We start from the raw sequence: 19193 nt of genomic DNA on the forward strand, positions 1-19193 counted from the left end.
AACAGTCAAGAGCTGGGCTTCAGCAATTAGGTTATCCTCGTGACCATAGGACAAGTGTGTGGGTAAGGGACAGGCACCAGAGTACGGTCTCCCTAATGTTCCTGGCAGGGGTCTGGAGGCTCCTGCTGTGGCCGGGGTGAGTGTGCAGAGCGAGGTTCTCCAGCATAACTGGCTCAGTGGATGACTTCAGAGAAGGCGGGACACATGAGAGTGGGAGAGGCTTGGGGGATTTGAGGGTCCCGTGGTGGAAGTCCAAACTGATCATCAGACTCTCTCCTTCTCCAATTCCTTACAGATGTGGCTGGTGTTGTTGGTCCCACAGAGACTGCCTTTGTGGTGTTGGTGGCAGCCCAGACAGCCAGATGCCGGAGAAAGCGACAGCAGCGTCGATGCAGACAGGAGGCAGAACCCCATTTGTAGAGGGCCGCTGCACACCCTGAAGACCCAGCCGGCCGTCAGGCCGAGGAGGAACCCAGAGGGGGATGTCAGCAACAGACCAATGTGTACAGGCTTTGTTGGTCTTTCAAGATGACTGACAGCATGTGCCACAGGAGACTCCGTCTCAACAAAGAGACAGTGCGGCACTTGTGCCACATCCTCAGGGACTTGGCACCCCATGGAGGAGGAGGACACCCGCTCCTGGTGGCCATGAAGGTCACCGCAGCCCTGAACTTCTAAGCAACCGATTCATCCCAAGGCTTGATGCCAGGAGAGAGTTGGTAGCTTACCATTGCAGCTCGGTAGAGGTAGTTGGTCTTCCTGCTTTGGACACTGGACCTCCTGGTCATGCCGCCTGCACTGACAGCCATTTTCACTGCCTCCCAGGTGGCATTGCTAACCCTGCTGCTGGTTCACCAACCACCTTGGGGGAACAGGATGCCCGTCTCTAATTCACAGCGTTGAGAAGCCTGTCCAGGTCGACATCCCCAAAGCGAGGAGCAGGTCCGCATGCTGCCATGCTTGTGTGTTGATAGGAAGTGAGTGGTGACAGAGCATTTAAAGGCGGTGAGGCGCTGAGGTGAAAGTTAGGCAAATCAAATGCTGAAAGAGCCAAATAATGGAGAGAACCTTGTGGGGGCTCATTCCCTGCAGTAAGTGCCCTTAGATACAGGCCGCGCGGTCTCGCCAGTGTGGCCATCAAGTAATAGCCGCCAATCGCAGCCAAAATGACACTTCAAAATGTTTCTGTTAAATCGCCCCCAATATTTCTGCCATTTTTAAAAATTATTTTCTGTCACCTTATTCAGTCTATCCTAATGGTCCTATTTATACCACAACTTCACTTTTTCAAAAATTGATGTGCATGCAAAATGTTTGATGTTCCTTTATAATGTCATAGTTTATCTTTGTGTTCCTAATTGCCCTTTTGACTTCACTTCTAATCTCTTCTTATTCTCTCTTATCCTGCGCTCCTCTGCTGGCTATGTACTTAATGCAAGATTCATTCCTAACCCTCAGTTATTCCTTATTTTTTTATTCATCCATGGAGTCTCACCAGTGTTTAGTTTGTTCTTCTGTTTTACTGGAACATATATTATCCTGCACCCTGTTGAACACCTTTTTAAAAACTGTTCTGCACCAAGGTTTGTAAATATTGTTGCCCATTCTTAGTTCAAGTTTTTTCAGATCCTCAAAATCAGCTTTGCTCTAATCTCTTAATCTGTTTAAAAAAAAATCACACTTATGTTCTTCTCCGTTATCATTTAAAAGCATTTATATTATGGCCACTATTGCCTAGATGTACCCTGACATTTAGTTCTCTTATCTGCTCTGGTTCACTCATCTGCTTACTCCTTATTTGCTCTGGTTCACTACCTGTGAGGACAAGGGGTCTACAGGGAGAACAGCCACAAAACAAACCAAGTCACTATGGCTTAGAAGGTTGTTTAAGATGGGAATGAGCAGAATAGAAATGTGGCAGTAACAGGGGTCTCTATAATTAGGGGGATAGATGGCATCCTCTGAATCTAAGAATGAGAATGTTGATGGGTGTGTTGCCAGGGTAAGGATGTATCACGGTGGCTGACTATTAACTTGGAAAGGAGTTGGTAAATCCAGTTGTCGTGGTCCATGTCAGAACAAATTAGTTGAAACGTCTGTGCAGCAATGCACAGTGGCATTAATTAAATAGGAGAGATGAATGCACTTCCCTTGCCACTATCTTTCTTACCTTACACCCCCCCCTTACTATATCTAATAGCTAATCTACTATATATTGGGCAGACAAAGCACTGTGTGAAATTTTGCAGTCATCTATTTTACAGAATCTTAAACATGGCTTTGTGTCTACTGACCATGTTCACCTTTCTGGAAACCTGCAATGGTCTCGATCATGAATTATGAATAATAGTCAATGCTCATCTAAAACTACATATATGAATGGGATTTAGTTGAATTCAAGTGGTTAAGTGTTTAAAAATCGAACAAAGTTCCACAAATGCATAATAGTTTGGTCAGCATTAATATTTTACTAATTTATTTGTGCTACACAGTTTTCTAATCCTTTTTTATTACTCCAGTCAGCTTTTGAAGTCTTTTAAACATATGCATTTTAGTTTCAACAATAGGCCCGATTTTCCACTCAACCCACATGTTTCATAGCAATGGAGGCAGCCCACCATTGACTGGCAGCGGGATCTTCTGGATGCATTGTTGCCAATGGGGCTTCATGTTGAATTCACCCCTCGTTGCCGGGGAACCCATGGTAGGAGTGCACCGTCGGCGTGAATGGCCAGTAAAATTCCAACCATTGTCTCACCTTCACTAAAACATTTTAAAAACAATTTCAGCTCACAGTGAAGATTCCTACTGTTTGACTTCACAATGCCAAAGTTATCATTCTGTATCGTGAAGAAAATGTAGTAATAAAAAGTCCTCCTTTTCACGTATTATTGGGATTTTTCACCCCTACTCATCCCCATGTTCCCTCATCACCTCCAAGCCACCGACATAGCTATTCACCCAGTAACCTCCAAGGGAAGACCTCAGGAGCTATGCAGAGATGAAAACAAAGCTTCTAACATATTTGATTGTGAAAACACTCCCATTTAAAACCTTAAGTGGATGATCTCCTGACCACTGAGAAGAGTGTTCCTGCTTCCCACAACAAATTGATCCAATCAGCTTTGCAACTTCAGTATCCCTTCTAACCATTAACTCTAATTTGTATTTAAACTAGAGACCCTGGAACACCTGGTCTCAGACCACCTTTATTGAATCGACCAGCTTCATAGCTCTGGCCTCCCTTTTTGAAAAATAAATTTAGAGTATCCAACTTTTTTTCCCCAATTAAGGGGCAATTTAGCGTGGCCAATCCACCTAACCTGCTTATCTTTGGACTGTGGGAGTGAGACCCACGCAGACACGGGGAGAATGTGCAAACTCCACATAGACAGTGACCCGAGGTCGTAGACAGCAGTGCTAACCACTGTGCCACCTCACTTCTAGCTGTTAATAATAACTTACTTTTTGACGGGAGATCCCTGAAACACCTGTTGCTTTGACCACCTGCCTGACTGTAACTTCAGTTTTTTTTCCTTAATTTGCAAGAGTTTGGTTAGGAGTTGTTAGTTGGGTTGACGTAGGTGCATATACCTAGGCTAAATGTTGCAAAGCTACCTGCTAAAAAAGTGTAAAAATAGGGGTGCATCACAAAGATCTTTGCATTTGCCAGGAAATAACTTCCATCATGTTGGTGGGGTGGGAGGAAGAATTGCATTGGACATTGCCAGTCGATAGGTAATTGTCATGCGTTAGATACTGCTATAGAAGCCTAGAAGTGACTAAAGTTATCACCACAGGTTGGGGGTTGCTGTGAAATATGCAGCTTCAGCAGTTATGGTGGCCTGAAGGTTCAAGGGTTAAGATAGACTTGAAAACTAGAGTTGAAGTCTTAAAGCTGCAAAAGTGTTTGTATGTATGTTAGAGGCAAGTTAACCAAGTTAAAATCGCGAAGAATGTCATAATTCAAGAGACGAGATTCAAGGAACGAAAAGGGGGGGGGGGGTGTGGGGGTGTGGGGGGGGGGGGGGGGTGGGGGGGTGGGGGGGTGGGGGTGTGGGGGGGGTGGGTGGGGTGTGGGGGTGGGGGGGGTGGGGGTGGGGGTGGTGGGGTGGTGGGGGGTGGGGGGGGTGGTGGGGTGGGTGGGGGTGGGGGGGGGTGTGGGGTGGGGGGTGGGTGGGGTGGGGGGGGGGGGTGGGGGGGGGGTGGGGTGGGGGGGGGGGGGGTGGGGTGGGGGGTGTGATAGAGTTTGGGATGGATTTTGGTTTTCGAGGTACAATGTTTCAGTCACTAACCCCAAAAGCAGAGCGTAGATGGCCGTGGCGGTGGACAGAATGACAAGGTTGCCTGCTTGGAGGGTACACTTCTGTTTTCTGTGACTTGGTCCTAGTTGCTTTATAAGGTGTTAGGCCCTCTAGCTCTCATCCCTGCCAGCCCCTCAATCCGTACCTATCCCCATGGCCCCTCATAGCCTCCATGCCACCTACATAGCGACTTATTCAATATCCACAATGGGAAGGTCTTATGAGCGATCTAAAGATGACAAAATACTTCTAACAATCTGCAACAGCTCTTGTTCCTTCACATGTAATAGTGAAAACACCCCCATTCATAGAACCCATTCATGGCATGTAAATCGGAAGAGGTTGATCTCTTATAAAAACAAACTTCTATTCAGACCCCACATCAAAGACAGGTAACCCTTGAACAGACTCTTTCAACTGTTAATCAAATGGTGAACTCGGAGTGCCTCGCTGAGATAAATGCAGCTTTCGAAACTCAGCCAAGCATTCAGAATGACATGACAAAAGCCTTGGGGAAACGTCAACAAAAAGCTCCAATGAAAATGCATGATCAGGTTCTACTTTTTTCCCCCTAACCTAACAGTGATTTTTTTAAAGAAGCTTGTTGACAGCCAGAGCCTGTCTTTTTTTTTTAAAGTGTGGCATTTAAAAAACTTCCGATCATGATAGTTATATACCTCCTATCCACACTTCAGAGCATTTCCATCTATGGCATCAGTTCATGACTCGCATACTGCGAATTAAGGCTGCTGCAACAGCCAAAATGAGGTCTGCTTGAATTCGGATCTGATGGCCCTTCTGAGTTTGCTTTTCCTTTCTGTGTGAATCATGTTCCGCTCCCTTTTCTCATCCAGCATAAATTGGACCTGTCAAAGACAGGAGCATGACTTCTGCATTGGCTTCTGCTGCCATTAGTAAATGTCTGCCGCGTATTTCCGACTCTCATAAGTCTGGCCCTTTGTTCCAGATATCAACTACCCTTTACATGAAGAGCTAATACCTGACATCACCCTTGAATGGCCTGGCTTCAGTTTTTACAGTTTTGCTTTCTGCTTTTGGATTCTTTTAGCAGAGGAAATAATTTTGTTTTATCTACACTTTCACATTTTTTAACCCTCAATTCATCCTTAATATTCTATGCACACGGTAACGAAAGACCAGTCTATGCAATCTTTCCCCATAATTTAACCCTTTCAGCTTCAGTATCTTTCTGGGGAATCTGTTCTGCACTCTCTGAAGTGTGGTGCCAGAACGGAAGAGAATATATTTTAAAAAAATAAATTTAGAGTACCCAATTCATTTTTTCCAATTAAGGGGTAATTTACAGTGGCCAATCTACCTACCCTCTACATCTTTGGGTTGTGGGGGCGAAACCCGCGCGAACACGGGGAGAATGTGCAAACTCCACACGGACAGTGACGCAGAGCCAGGATCGAACCTGGGACCTCGGCGCTGTGAGGCAACAGGGCTAACCCACTGCGCCACACCGTGCTGCCCTGAAGACAATATTTCAAGTGACAGTCTAACCAGTTTCATGGAACTGTAACAGAACTCTTCATATAAAGACCAACAGAGGCCTTTTCCAGAGGTCTTTTCATTTTTAATAGAATCCTTACAGTGCAGGATTCGGCCCACAGGTCTTTCCACATCACCTCCACAGTTCATGGATTCTTGCTATTTAGAAAGTACTCTGGACCTATCTTTCTTGAGCCCCAAGTGCTTGATCTCACACTTGCCCACAATGAACTCCAGTGTGTTATTCAAAGTATTATTCTTCATGTATGAGCAATTTATTTATCCACTGAACAGCCCAACATCATACTAACTTAATAAACCCAAAAGGTGAAAACAAAGCATGCGAATTCTGGAAATCTGTATTGAAAATAAAAAACTCTGGAAATATGCAGCAGGTCAAGCAGCACTTGTGGAGAGAAACAGAGCTAAGGTTTCAGATCAATGATCTTTCACCAGCTCAGAAAGGAAATAGAATCCATCTGGAAGTTGGTATTCTATAATAATATGAATAATAATCTTTATTGTCACAAGTAGGCTTACATTAACACAGCAATGAAGTTACTGTGAAAAGCCCCTAGTTGCCACATCCGGCGCCTGTTCAGGTACACGAAGGGAGAATTCAGAATGTCCAAATTATCTAACAGCACACTTTTCAGGATTTGTGGGAAAAAAAGGGAGCACCCGGAGGAAACCCACGCGAACGCAGGGGTTTCCTGTGCAGACTACGCACATACAGTGACCCAGCCGGGAATCAAATCTGGGTCCCTGGCGCTGTGAAGCAACAGTGCTACCGTGCCACCCTATCTTCCTTCCGTTCTGATGAAAGGTGATTGACCTGAAAATTAACTCTGTTCTCTCCATAGATGCAGGCTGACCTGCTGAATATTTCCAGTATTTTTTATTTATATATCCAAAGGTGCACTTTCTAAGCGATCCCTCCAAGTTTTCCCCTTTTCCATTTCTTCACCAATAATGAATGTCGATGACTTGCAGGCTTCATATAGGGTGACTAGCATTCCTGAATTTCCTACTCTGTGGAATACCATCAATCATCCACTGGCCTGCACCTTCCTATAGGTATGCAAAGCACCAGACATGACACACAATCTGGTACCCAACCACACAATGTTCAAACACAAGTCTTACAGCAATTCCATCTGGGGTTTGGGGGGGGGGGGGGGGGGGTGGGTGGAGAGGTGGTGTCACAGGCTTCCAATAAAATATATAAAAACCCAATTATCTATCAATGGTAAGTTTGCACATTTAGAAATGGACAAAATCCCTTACTTGCACCCCTACAGACAGTCAAATATTAAAGGGAGAAATGAATAAAGGTGAATGAATGGAGACCAGTATCTTAAAATTTTTTTTTTTTTAAATAAACAACTGACCAACTGATCCTTTACTTTTATGGAGAAAGTCTTTTTTCCGCTACATAAAAGATGCAAACTATGTATGGAACGTATTCCAAAATTAAGGTGGTCAATTACTAACACACACATACTTGCACACTTACAATATACAGTAAGTTTTTATACCTGAAAGTGTGCCTGCTATCATCACTCTTTTTCTCACAACCGTTTGATAGAATAAATTTCAGAAATTGACTAGGCCCTGTATTGCTAGATCGCTTTTTCACACTTTGAAAATGCTTGGGAAGCAAATTCCTGACAGTGCCATGAATTATGTAAATATCATGCTCATATAATTAACAAGGCTGATTTATTGCAATCTTTGTGTTGTTGCAAACCATTGCTGATAGCAGTCTGATTCCATTGCAATGAACATAGAACATACAGTGCAGAAGGAGGCCATTCAGCCCATTAAGTCTGCACCGACCCACTTAAGCCCTCACTTCCTCCCTATCCTCGTAACCCAATAACCCCTCCTAACCTTTTTGGTCACTAATGGTCAATTATCATGGCCAATCCACCTAACCTGCACGGCAAGTGTATGTCTTTGTGAAGTTAAAGAAAATCAAAAAAATTCCATTTAAATAACGCCTTTCATGACCAGTCAACATTTGTACAACCAATTAATTACTTTTCAATTTGTATTCACTGTATAATGCAGGAAAAGTGGTAGCAAATTTGCGTACAACAAGCTCCCACAAATATCAATGACCAAATCATCTGTTTATGTGATGTTGATTGAGGGATAAATATTTGCTAACAAACAATTCCCTGCTGTTCACCATAATAATACCACAGGATCTTTTACGTCTAAATGAGTGCACCTCGGTTTAATGTCTCATTTGAAACACACCACACCTCTGATAGTGCAGCATTCTCTCGGTGCTGTACTGGTGTGCCAGCTTGATGAAGGAGACAGAACGTAGGAAAAATGCCAATTTCTCCCTCAAAATGTAATGATGTGTATCCAATTTTCACTTCTCTCCTGAAAGTGTTGGCTATTGCTGAAGTCCAAAATTTTCAGTTCTGATCATCAATAAAAACAATAATTAAGAGCTCAAATCTGATTTGTCACTGTACACGGTATTTAGATTGTTGCATATGAATTAGGCTAACACGCTCATTACGTGAAGAAGGGGGATTCCAACAGTAACTAGACAAACAAAGGGTTTATTTAATTTGCTCTTTAAGATTATGTTTCACATTCCTTCACCTTGTTGCACAATAATGGTTAAGCATAAGTTGACAGTGTGGATTAGACATTTATACATCATGATAAGGAAGACAAAAGCACCATTACCGAAGAGCAGCAAATTCAGCCACAAATTTATGCAGGGCACTTAACCGAACAGTGAAGTTTGGGTAATCTTTGTGTGCCGAAGCTTCCGGCTCCACATCCTCCTTCTCACTCCCATGTCAGAGCTAAACAGCACGATGTACGTCATGGCTGCAGGCTTGAGATTGGTTGTGAGCACCATTACAAGATAGCACGCAGTTTCAAGAATGCACGTGACAACAGGAACAACAGTTTCTCTTGCTGCAGTCAAGGTGTCGGATTCTTTCAAGTGTGATGTAAGGTTGTGTGTTGCAGAGAACATTTTCTTTGGAGACATTTTGCCCAGCAAATAGTCCATGGCTGTTTTCAATGTCACACAATAAATTGGAAGTTTCCATGACAAGTTTATCTGCTTGTAAAATTTCAGTAAAAGTGGTAAAATAGAACTGTTTCTTCCTCGTATTGTCACCGGTCATAGATAATGCTTAGACTCTTTCAATTTTTTTCAAAAACTGATCATGCTTAATTAATTATGCAAAATGCTGAATAACACAAATTAATTATCAATCATAAAACCCACCCCTGTGATTTTGTGTTTGGCAAATTTCTCATATTGCCAGATGCAGCCAGCTCCAACTTTTCTAACTTTGTCCTTACTGAACAAACTTGATTTCTTTCAGTGTCGTAGCATCCACACCATGGTGCGCCAATACTTTGGCAAGAAACACTACCTTTTGATGAAATCAAAAAGAGTTGGACGATTGCAAAATGCTCTGATGCTCTATGATATAATATAAATTATCTACTGCACTGGCTAGCTCAGTTAGCTAATATTGAAAATACTTATTATAACATAATCAGTTGCAGCAATGCTGAAGTGCTTTTACACATGACCAGGAGATCAGGTTTGAACTCGAGTATCAATTGAAAGACATCCATTGGATAACGATTGGAGAGTCGATCAGCAGTTTTCGGAGGGAAGGCAACCTGGATCATGTTGGGAACATTACTGAATTGATAATTGCCTAATCTGTTTGTTTTTGAGTATTAAAACAAGCCCTTGTTTTCAAAATGGAAATTTAATCAATTGCCCATTAATCAAAGCTCTTAGAAAGAGATTAGGCTATAAAGAAAGATATGGATATTCTTGTAATGGTTATGCGTGTGTGTGTGTGTGTGTGTGTGTGTGTCTGTGAGAGAGAGAAAGAGAGAGGGTGCGCTTGTGTGAGTGAGAGCGCGAAAGTGTGTGAGAGAGCATGAGAGAGTGTGTGGATGTGTATGTGTGTGCGTGCGTGCGAAAGAGAGAGAGACACTCACATGGTAATAAACAAAATGGCAGAATACATTGGAGTTGAGTGTAGATAGTTGGATGGTTTTCCAAGGCACCCTTATTTACACCTATTGAGTAGCTCCCAATTGTCAAGCCAAATGCCTTCATGCCATCTGCAATTCACACCATAAAACGCATGCATCAAACTGGTTATACCATAACCAACACATCAAATATAATCACACAAATGTCTCAAAAGACCAGCAAACACTTTCTGGCACCATAAAAGCTCGTGAGAATTGAGAGAATACAATAAGTTAAGAAAATTTAACTACCTGACATTCCACCAGACATAAAATGTTGTAGAAAATTTCCTTTTAAAGAAAAGAATAGCAAGAAAATAAAACACTGAAGCTTCTGGATTTTTAAAGAAATCTAAATGCTAAGGAGATTTGGCAAACCAGCAATATTTATGCACTGTGATAAAACTGGAATCTACTAACTCGAAGAGTGTTGCATTAACAAAAATAATAAAGGGTGGCAGATTCTGCCAGGCCTCAACTGAAGTGCAGCAATCTTTTCTATTCCTCATCCATCAAGGCAACTATTGACGTGAAAAGACTGTCTCGAAGCTGTCTGGTATGTGGCAGTGCAGCCTCCTAGTATTGCCAAGAAAAACAACACAGGTGCAGGCACCACACGGAACAGAAATTCCTGTTAATCTATGTCAAAGTCAGCTTTGGACTTTGGGCTGCATTTCACTGCATCACAGTGAAACCTAAAGAGGGAAACCTAAAGCAGAAAGAAAGTGCAGACAGAAAGCATCTTTATCTTTATTGCTCACTCTGGTACGATCCAAAATAAATGCTGACTATAAGCAAATGATTTGTGCCTGTCTACAAACAGCAGGTCCTCAATTGTCTACATAATTTTGCCTTGCGACAAGAAAGTTCCCTTGCATCCCTCTGGTTAAGGTACACTAAATAAGATGCATATTAAGACATCAGGACCGATAAAAAAAGCAAAGCATTATTTCAACATTGCCATGAAAAATAAGCAAGACAGCAAAAGGAAATTATACCAGAAAATTCTTCATAAAAAGTGATCAATAATTGAAATAAACGATCACGAAACCCTAACCCTTTCTCTAGAAAGTGGATCCTAGGATTGGCATCAAACCATTGGTGCATAATAGTTATGAGTACACAATATATAAAGAGCTGCATTTTCAGGCATGCATGGTTTAAATTTATACCATAAGGTTTACCGAGTCATTGAGTTCAACCTTAAGCAGAATTCCTACACATTAGTAATGGTTGTTCCTCCTGCTCTAAGAGCAAGCATGGCACAGATATACTGTATTGGTTTCAGAACATATATCTTGTGCAAATGCGCTCAGCTGAACCAACTATGCTGTTCCATTGCCAATTTCAGAAATATTTTTTAACGTGATTAGCAGAAGAGGTGAATGATATTTTTTTTTAGAATTTACAGTGCAGAAGGAGGCCATTTGGCCCATCGAGTCTGCATCGGCCCTTACAAAGATCACCGTACTCAAGCCCACATATCTACCCTATCCCCGTAACCCAGCAACCCCCACTTAACCTTTTAGGACACTAAGGGCAATTTAGCATGGCCAATCCACCTAACCCGCACATGTTTGGACTGTGGTAGGAAACCGGAGCCCCGAAGGAAACCCACTCAAACACGGGGAGAATGTGCAAACTCCGCACAGAGAGTGACCCAGCCAGGAATCGAACCTGGGACCCTGGAGCTGTGAAGCAATTGTGCTAACCACTATGCTACCGTGCTGCCCAATATTATTTGGCCTACTGTTCTATGATAAGGATGGGAAGAAGGATTCCAATAACTGTTAGTCTTGTAGTTTATGCAAAGTGTAACCCGGTTACACACTACGGGTTAGGAGAAACAAAAACACTTCAGGGAATTAGCGGAAGACTTAGATTCTTACTTTCTTGTATCCACAAATCCAACAGAGTTAATGGTAGTCCCTTCTGGCTTTTTCCAACCTATTAGGTATTTGCTGGTGGCTCCTTGACGAGGGTAAAATGTCCTGGGTCCAGATGCCGAGGATGAGTGGAGTAAAGGCTGTGGCGAAGAAGTTGGACGAATCTCATCATGAGGTGAACTCTTACTGCGTGTGAAGATTACTGGGCTTATGGAATGTCTTGAACTCAGAGTACTAGAGGGAAAATGAAATAACTTGTTACAGAGAGTATGCGACTTAATCCAACAAAGAACTCGTGTTTCATTGCCAATGTTGTTGCACCAAATTAAAGGACGAAAATATCAACTTTAAACTATAATCTTCCTCTTGTTAAAACAGACAACTGATTTCACAAAAGTGGGCTGCATTGCATAATTACTGATCATTTGCATCTTTGTTGGCTTGACATTAATATAGCACTTAAAGGATCTACGTGATGAGCAGATAAAGGTGCAAGTTGTTAGGTGGACAGGGGAGAAATATATCTTCCATCTTCTCCACCGATTTGTTTGGATGGACAGGAACAAAGGTTAAACTAGTCATAGGGCAGCACGGCGGCACAGTGGTTAGCATTGCTGCCTACGGCGCTGAGGACCTGGGTTCGAATCCCAGCCCTGGGTCACTCAGTGTGGAATTTGCACATTCTTCCCATGTCTGCGTGGGTTTCACCCCCACAACCCAAAAGATGTGCAGTATAGGTGGATTGGCCATGCTAAATTGCCCCTTAATTGGAAAAAATAATTGGATAATCTAAATTTTTAAAAAACAACTAGTCATCTTCAACTGTCCAACAACTCTTCCTTAAACAGTTAGTTAAATACTGTACGGCCTGGGGAAGGAATCTATTTGTTCATCAAACCTTTAGATTTGTATCGGTGTAAAAAGAGCATGTTGTTCTTTTGCAATACACAAATAAATTGATACACCAATGATTGCACTACTAATAAATCTCACCAAAGAAAATGATGCCACTTGGTCAAATCTGTGACCAAGTAGAGTCTTTAAAAAAAAAGAGGGATGGGACACAGAAGAGTGTCGGTTAATTCCAGAGTTTGGGGCGGGGGAAAAGATAGAAAGATTCAGAAGATGTCAGGATCAGAGGACTGAAAAGTTCTTGCCACAAGTTATAGGGTTGGAGTAGAAAGGGGGAGGTGGCCGCTGATAAGGGGATATGTGTGAGATTAATTAAATTTGAGGGGTTGGGGGATTAGGAATGACCTAAGTCATCAAAGACGGGAATAATGGGCAAGTGGGATTTAGTGCAGGCTATATAAATAACACCCCTTCATGGAAAATCATTCTCACCAAATTTATCCTGAAGGTTATTAATCTAGCCATAGGGTATCATTTCTGGTAATGGTGCTAGATTTCTGATGTTAACTTACTAATAGGAACTTAGGCACATGTAAAAATTTCCTTTTCAGGTTCAGATTCTTAAAACACATTCAAATCACATTGACATACTCAGGCAACATGTTTTTACAGAATAAGTAACCATTGTAACGTAAATTGATATATACATAACAGCTGACTATCCCAAAAACAATTGTGAAAAACATCCAGCATTCTGAATGGGGAGGCAGTGGTGATGTGGTATTATCACTGGACTAGTTTGAATCCCACAACGGCAGGTAATGAAATTTGAATTGATTAAAAATCTGGAATTAAAGGTCTAATGATGACCATGAAACCATTGCCAATTGTGGTAAAAAGCCATCTGGTCCACGAATGTCCTTTAGGGAAGGAAATCTGCCATCCTCACCTGGTCTGACCTACATGTAGCTCCAGATCCACAACAATGTAGTTGACTCTCAAAATGTCCCCTCATTGGTATTAGGGATGGGGAATAAAAGCTGGCCCAGCCAAAGACACCCACATCCCATGAAATTATTTTTTTAAAGGGTTAAATTCAGGCTCAACTTATTCTGCAATATTATAACTGATATTCCAGCATCATGATCTAAAACCACTGCCATCTGGTCACCAGAACAGGATACCAGAAACAACGGAATGCTAACCGTCAATGAGAAATTTATTTTGTCTTATTTTCAAGTTTCCAAATACTTACTGCTCTAACTTAATGGAATAATTTTTTCTTGAGGTGGAAAAAGATTGGTAGCTTATACAGTTCTCAAAATGGTTTAGTGGATAATAGGATGCGGCACAGAGCTTTACACATCAGAAAAGCTACCCTCCTTCCTCGGCCCCAACATGAGTTAGTTGCTCTCTGGCAGACGATAATGAGATGATACAATTATCTTCCGCATTCCTGGGCTAAGGTTGGAGACAGTTTAAAAAAGTTATCCCCATGATTGTTACTCCTGATTTATCCTTCACAGCTAATTGTTGTGCTGTGTATACATGTTCAAGTACAACAGCTTTGTGAAGCATTTTGTCAAGTGCAAATTTCAGTGTCTAAATACATAAAAGGTAAAATCTGCAAATCTGCATTTTCCAACTCAGCACACTCGGTTGTTGGAACTGCAGGATTACATCGATAAATCATCTGGCAGTGATCTAATTCAGCTGTTACACACTATGTCACAGTATACAATGTGTGGTCATTTCCCACATGCTTACCTACTGGCCTCAGTAGTGCCTTTGTGCAGAGGTGCCAAGCACAGGTCAGGCCATTCCCAAAAGGGAGTGGTGGAAAGAAAATTGTAGGCAGTCAATTGGCAACACTCGTGCAACTCCGAGCCTGGAACAGATTTCCCATTCTCACTGCACTATTACTCCCAGTCATTCAAAGCAGTAAGTCAGCAGCACTCATCCTGGGTTCTGCTCTCAGCTAACTGTCCAGGAAGCAGACTCAGCTGCATTTGCACACTTTTTTTTAAATATAAATTTAGAGTACCCAATTATTTTTTCCAATTAAGGGGCAATTTAATGTGGCCAATCCACCTAACCTACACATCTTTGGGTTGTGGGGGCGAAACCCACGCAGACACGGGGAGAATGTGCAAACTCCTCACAGACAGTGACCCAGGGCCGGGATTCGAACCCGGGTCCTCAGCGCCATAGGCAGCAATGCTAACCACTGTGCCACCGTGCTGCCCGCATTTGCACACTTTACAGGGTGCGCTAGCTCAAGTTGGTTGAGGAGCTATTGCTGAGGCTATACACATTACTTTTGCATGCTTGATCAGGTGGAAAGTCACCAAAAAGGAAAAACAGAGAAACCCATAGTTATTAAGAGATAAATAAAATAATTAACTACCTTGACTGGGAGGAGGTATCACTGAGGCTATATGCAGCACTGCTTTCTCGAACTGGTAGATTTGATGTACTGTGTACCAATCCTCCATAAGACTTGCTTTCTGCGCTCAGTGCTGGTGATTGTGCTCCCCTCCTCTCGTAACTGTGAGTGGCCCGATCTCCTAATCGGCTGCAATGCATGCTACCATCACTAGAGCCAGGCCAAGGAGAAGCTGCCTTTTCTTTCAGTGGTGCAGACCTCAAAGAACTTGTTGGGCAAACTGGGGTGCCTGAAGACAACATGGTGCTATGACATGGCCCATAAGAGGTTGTGTCGATGCCACTGTCTGCGGATGTGCCCTGAATGTAGTTATATCCATTTAGTTCAGACTCCATGCGGTCGCCGGTCTCATACCATTTTTCATCACTGTGAGCACTTGAAGCATTGCTGGAAAGTGTGTTGCTACTTGAGTGACTCGAATACTGTGCATCGGTCTAGGAAGAGAGGTGGGGGTAACGAAACATAATTACATGGGGTTTATGTCCCAAATGATTTAAGATAGTGCTTAATTAATAAAACTTACAGATCAAAATATTCACCACCTAAAACTGCTTACAGCAAAATTTGTAATTGCAGAATGTTTGAATCTGATAAGAAAGTCATATATTGTGAGCTATTAATTGGCTATTGGATTCTTGTTGTAAACAAATATTACAAATTATAAACCTTCTCTCACTTAGATACAACATCATGATATGCCGGTCCTATCATAGTGGCATTGCTGACAACCAATTCAGTGACAATTGAACATAAGGATGGGTTTGGAGGCCCCTGGTGGAGTGTAGATCCATCCTAAGAAGTGGTGTTCCTGAAGCCAACTGCAGGAAGAAATCCCAGTGCAGCAAATAACTGCCTTTCTTTCTGCTACCACCAGATAACAAGTTTACAGCTGAAAGTTGGGACGGTTTGTTGCGAGATACGAAAAGTGTAAGTTGCATGACACACTGTTCTCAGTTTAGCTCCACTCAAATATCTGCATTTCACCAGCTTCTGAACTGGAAATGGAAAGGTAGTAAATCCAGCTGCTTAGTTTTTGAGTGTAGTAATGTGTTGCGATGTCAAACTGCACCGCATCTCCTGCTCATCAGTAAAGTGCATTAAGTGTATGCACCATGGCTATCACCTCACTTCAGCATTGTGACCAACTGCCCTCCAAAGCAAATGGACTTCCCTTGCCCAATGTAGAGGAGCTGTTGGAACAGGGACTTCAAATTCATCAGCAGAGAGTAAAGTTCAGATGACTAGCAACTAAAAATCATCTCAAGACTTCATCTAGAGGAACAAATAGCCAGGACAGGCCATCACCGGAAACCATTAACAAAACATATCAGTATAGAATGTGCTTCAGATGCTGATGATTAACACTTCAATGACTTAAAGAGTGTATTAAAACATTCAGGGAATGTTTTGACAGTGAAAAAAAAACACCTCCTGTCTAAATTATATTAATAAGTGAACCTTTTTACACGGCGAATGGTAACAACCTGGAATGCATTGCCTACAAGGATGGTGCAAGTGGAAACAATCAATGATTTCAAAAGGAAACTTGATGAGCACTTTAGGAAACTAAAGTTTCACGGTTGTGGGAATAGGGCGGGGGAAATATGATTGACTGGATTGCTCTAAAGAAACCTTGCATGGACTCAATGGGCTGAATGGTTTCTTTCCATGCTGTAATCACTCTATGACTTTGATTCTATGACTTGGGTTCTGGCATGAGGGAATCCCTGATGCCTCAGTGAATTTGTAATGCAAGTATCTGATCCACACAAACCATTGTGACTGACCAAATGTGCATTAACCATGTTCCACAGAAAAATGGTGACATAGTGGCCACGTGCCATGTGCTACATACTGATTATAATCTTCACATTTAACACAGAGCCTTAATGTGATCTTTTCAGGCCATGTTATGTTTACCTTGTGGACAGCATAAGGTTGTGACTGCACAATTGCGAACTGGGCTATTTCAGTAGCACAAGGAAGTGAACTTGAACAATTGTTCCCACAGATATATCTTAATGACTGACTCAGCAGTGTTACATGAACATAGAACAGTACAGCACAGAACAGGCCCTTAGGCCCTCGATGTTGTGCCGAGCTTTGTCCGAAACCAAAATCAACCTCTCCCACTCCCTGTCATTCTGCTGTGATCCATGTGCCTATCCAATAACCGCTTGAAAGTTCCTAAAATGTCCGACTCCACTATCACAGCAGGTAGTCCATTCCACACTCTAACCACTCTCTGAGTAAAGAACCTACCTCGGACATCCCTCCTATATCTCCCACCCCGAACCTTATAGTTATGCCCCCCTGTAACAGCTACATCCACCCGAGGAAATAGTCTCTGAACGTCCACTCTATCTATCCCCCTCATCATCCTATAAACCTCTATTAAGTCGCCTCTCATCCTCCTTCGCTCCAATGAGTAAAGCCCTAGCTCCCTCAACCTTTTCTCATCAGACCTACCCTCCAATCCAAGCAGCATCCTGGTAAAACTCCTTTGCACACTTTCCAATGCTTCCACATCCTTCCTATAATGAGGTGACCAGAACTGCACACAATACTCCAAATGTGATCTCAGCAGGGCCCTGTACAGTTGCAGCATAACCCCACGGCTCTTAAACTCAAGCCCCCTGTTAATAAACGCTAACACACTATAGGCCTTCTTCATGGCTCTATCCACTTGAGTGGCAGCCTTCAGAGACCTGTGGACATGAATCCCAAGATCTCTCTGTTCCTCCACATTCCTCAGAACCCTGCCGTTGATGCTGTAATCCGCATTCAAATTTGTCCTACCAAAATGGATCACCTCACACTTATCAGGGTTAAACTCCATCTGCCATTTTTCAGCCCAGCTCTGCATCCTATCAATGTCTCTTTACAGCCTACAACAGCCATCCACCTCATCCACTACTCCACCTATCTTGGTGTCATCAGCAAATTTACTGACCCACCCTTCAGCCCCCTTTTCCAAGTCATTTATAAAAATCACAAATAGCAGAGGACCCAGCACTGATCCCTGTGGTACACCGCTGGTAACTGGTCTCCAGTCTGAAAATGTTCCATCCACCACCACCTTCTATGTGAGAGCCAGTACTTATCCAATTGGCCAAATTTCCCTCTATCCCACACCATGGACATGTGAAAACATCAATTTTTCATAAACTGCCACAGATTAATGGAGCCTGATTAAGAAACCTATGAGTCATGTACTCAAATGCTTCTGTTTGACATTTAATGTTATTTGGGCATGGGAATATTAGTTATCCATGCCTCCATGCATTTAGTGGGGGAACTAGAGAGGGGAAAGTGAGAGAGGAAAAGAGATTATAACTGAAAATAATCAAAAAATATTTAATTTCAAAATATTTAACTCCTCGAAGGCTGCTCCTCACTAAACTCAAAGGCTCTTTAAACCAGAATAAGATTTTCGATAATTCTTATCTATCATAAACCAAAGAGAAAATGCTGGAATATCTCAGCAGGTCTGGCAGTATCTGTAGGGAGAAAAGAGAGCTAATGTTTCGAGTCCAGATGACCGTGTCAAAGCTTTGACAAAACGTTTGCTCTTTTCTCTCCCTACAGATGCTGTCATTTTCCAGCATTTTCTCTTTGGTTTGAGATTCCAGCATCCACAGCAATTTGCTCTTATCATAAGTTGCAAGTTAATGATAGAATATGTCAAGCAATCAGACTTTGCTCTGGCTATCATGATCATTAACAGCGAGGAATAAATCACTCTGTTTATAAATTAGAGTTGGTGCAGATGATTATGCAACAGATTTTAATTTATTTACCTGTCCATGTTTGTTGGGAGAAACATGACCGACTACCACATCCTGTCTTATCAGCCTTCCGTTGGGGCTATTTTGAAGTGCAGATGTTACCTTTGATACGGATGGGATGTGCCAGGTTGGTTCTGAAAGCAGAATTTCAACACTTTTTATAAAACAGAGTCGTCGTCCTTGTGTTATTTCCAAACAGGCCAGATAAAACTTAGAGGGTTTCAACTGACTTCACATTGGCTTAAAATGGAACCCAAAAGAGCTATAATGTCTACTTTGAAATTTATATAGTTCATTTTAAATTCATCTTGGAAATGGATTATGGCTGTGGTCACACAAACAACTAAATCGCAATTTCAGA

General features: G+C 42.3%; 1 protein-coding gene across 7 annotated transcripts in view; it reads right to left on the reverse strand.

The window, feature by feature from the left end:
• Positions 1–19193, reverse strand: part of sipa1l1 (signal-induced proliferation-associated 1 like 1) — a 483945-nt gene that overhangs the window by 58566 nt on the left and 406186 nt on the right. For all 7 annotated transcript variants that reach the window (XM_038784402.1, XM_038784345.1, XM_038784365.1 and 4 more), the window contains 3 exons: positions 18845–18966; positions 15006–15478; positions 11750–11980 (listed from right to left, as the gene is read on the reverse strand). In XM_038784402.1, the coding sequence (XP_038640330.1) occupies positions 11750–11980; positions 15006–15478; positions 18845–18966 (826 nt within the window). The remainder of the gene's footprint in view (positions 1–11749; positions 11981–15005; positions 15479–18844; positions 18967–19193) is intronic.

This window comes from Scyliorhinus canicula, chromosome 2, assembly GCF_902713615.1.
Source record: "Scyliorhinus canicula chromosome 2, sScyCan1.1, whole genome shotgun sequence".
Taxonomy (NCBI): domain Eukaryota; kingdom Metazoa; phylum Chordata; class Chondrichthyes; order Carcharhiniformes; family Scyliorhinidae; genus Scyliorhinus; species Scyliorhinus canicula.